This window comes from Geospiza fortis, unplaced genomic scaffold (genome assembly GCF_000277835.1).
Source record: "Geospiza fortis unplaced genomic scaffold, GeoFor_1.0 scaffold4, whole genome shotgun sequence".
NCBI lineage: Eukaryota > Metazoa > Chordata > Aves > Passeriformes > Thraupidae > Geospiza > Geospiza fortis.
This window is the reverse complement of record NW_005054475.1, coordinates 520,029-521,810: the sequence shown is the minus strand read 5'-3', so window position 1 is coordinate 521,810 and position 1,782 is coordinate 520,029. Positions and strand designations below refer to the sequence as shown.

At 57.9% G+C, this 1,782-nt stretch overlaps 1 protein-coding gene across 1 annotated transcript in view; it reads right to left on the bottom strand.

Moving 5' to 3' along the window:
- KIF17 (kinesin family member 17) overlaps positions 1–1,782 on the bottom strand; it is a 24,439-nt gene that overhangs the window by 21,287 nt on the left and 1,370 nt on the right. Inside the window, 2 exon segments of the mRNA XM_031062968.1 lie at positions 9–157; positions 1,632–1,778. Of these exon segments, the coding sequence (XP_030918828.1) occupies positions 9–157; positions 1,632–1,778 (296 nt within the window).

Here is a 1,782-nt window from a genome sequence, read left to right as displayed (position 1 = left end):
CGCGGGGCTGCTGGTGGAGCTGCCCCTCGGCCCCGCAGTCCCGGTAGGCTCCCGAGCGCAGCACTTTGCTCCGAATGGCTTTCTTGCGCACCAGCACCGGCGAGCAGTAGGGGTTCCCCGGGCGCCAGGCTCTGCCCTCCGCCTCCGGCCGCCGGTCCTGGGGGATGGACAGGCTCTCAGAGCGGCCTGGGGGATGGACAGGCTCTCAGAGTGGCCTGGGGGCTCTGGCAGTAGGGAATGTCAGGTAAAACACTACAGGGAAAAATGCTGCCCAAAGGATGCAGCACCAAAAAAGCTGTGCAAAACACCACCAAAAAAAAAAAAAAAAATTGTGCAAAGCACCGTGGGGAAATGCAGTGCAAGACATGATGTGCAGACGAAATTCCATGCAGAACACCGTGGAACAATGCCATGTAAAAAATCACCATGCTGTGCAAAACCACAGTGCCAAAAGAGCTGTGAAGAGCATTTTTACTGTGCAGGCATTTCTGCAAGAAATGCCACACCAAAACAGCCGTGCAAACCAAACCACCGTGCAAAAAGTGCCATGTAAAAAAAGTTATGAGAAATAACGCTGTGTAAAAAAAAGTTCTACAAAAACATATCACAGAAAGAAAGTGCTGTGCAAAAACGCAAGGAAAAAATGCGCTGTAAAACCTCTCCTGGAAAAATCGCTGTGCAGGGAATAGCTGTGCAAAGTGGCCGATGGCAGGAAGGGCCCTCAGGGAAAGGCGGTTTCAGGCAGGCCGAGCAGGGCCAGGCCGTGCAGGATGGGCCCTGCGACCCTCGGAAGAAAAGGTTGTGCAGAACACTGCACACAGCCCTGTGCAAAGAAAGGCTGCACAAAGAGGAAATGCAAGGAAACCATGCGAGGCAGCAGGTGATGATGTGTGGAGTGACAGCTTGCTGCTGAAAATGAGAGAAAAGGCCGTGCAAGAGCTGCCTGGGGGCTGTGCAAAACCCCCTGTGCTAAAGCACCGTACACAGAGTGCTGTGAGAGAAAGGGGCTGTCCTGTGCAGGGCCAGGAGCTGCCCTTGATCATCCCTGTGGGGCCTTTCCAGCCCAGAATATTCTGGGAAATGCCGTGTGGGGGAAAAGCCCTGCGAGACCCCGCGCACAAACGGTGCCAAAGCACTCGAGCAAAGCACCGAGCCAGGAAACGCCGAGTGAGAGCCCCAGGTGTGAGAAATCTGAGTGTGAGAGCCTCGGGTGTGAGAAATCTGAGTGTGAGAGCCCCGGGTGTGAGAATCCTGGGTGTGAGAAATCCAGGTATGACAGCCCCAGGTGTGAGAGCCCCGGGTGTGAGATCCCCGAGTGTGAGAATCCTGGCTGTGAGAAATCCAAGTGTGAGAGCCCTGGGTGTGAGAAATCTGAGTGTGAGAGCCTCGGGTGTGAGAGCCCCAGGTGTGAGAATCCCATGTGTAAGAGCCCTGGGTTTGAGAATCCTGGGTGTGAGAATCCTGGGTGTGAGAAATCCGAGTGTGAGGGCCCCAGGTGTGAGAGCCCCAGGTGTGAGAAATCTGAGTGTGAGAGCCCCGGGTGTGAGAATCCTGGTTGTGAGAGCCCCAGGTGTGAGCAGCAGCCGGACAGGGCAGGGCAGGGCCAGGCAGGGCAGGGCAGGGGCACCTACCCCGGTGCCCAGCGGGCCGAGGCCGGGCAGGCGCCGGAAGGACACGAGGGCGTTGACATTTCGTGACACTTCCTCGGGGTTGAGGGGCTCCCGCAGCACCCCCGGCCCCGGGAGCTCCCCCTCGGCCGCCCGGCCCTCGGGGGGCGCCCGG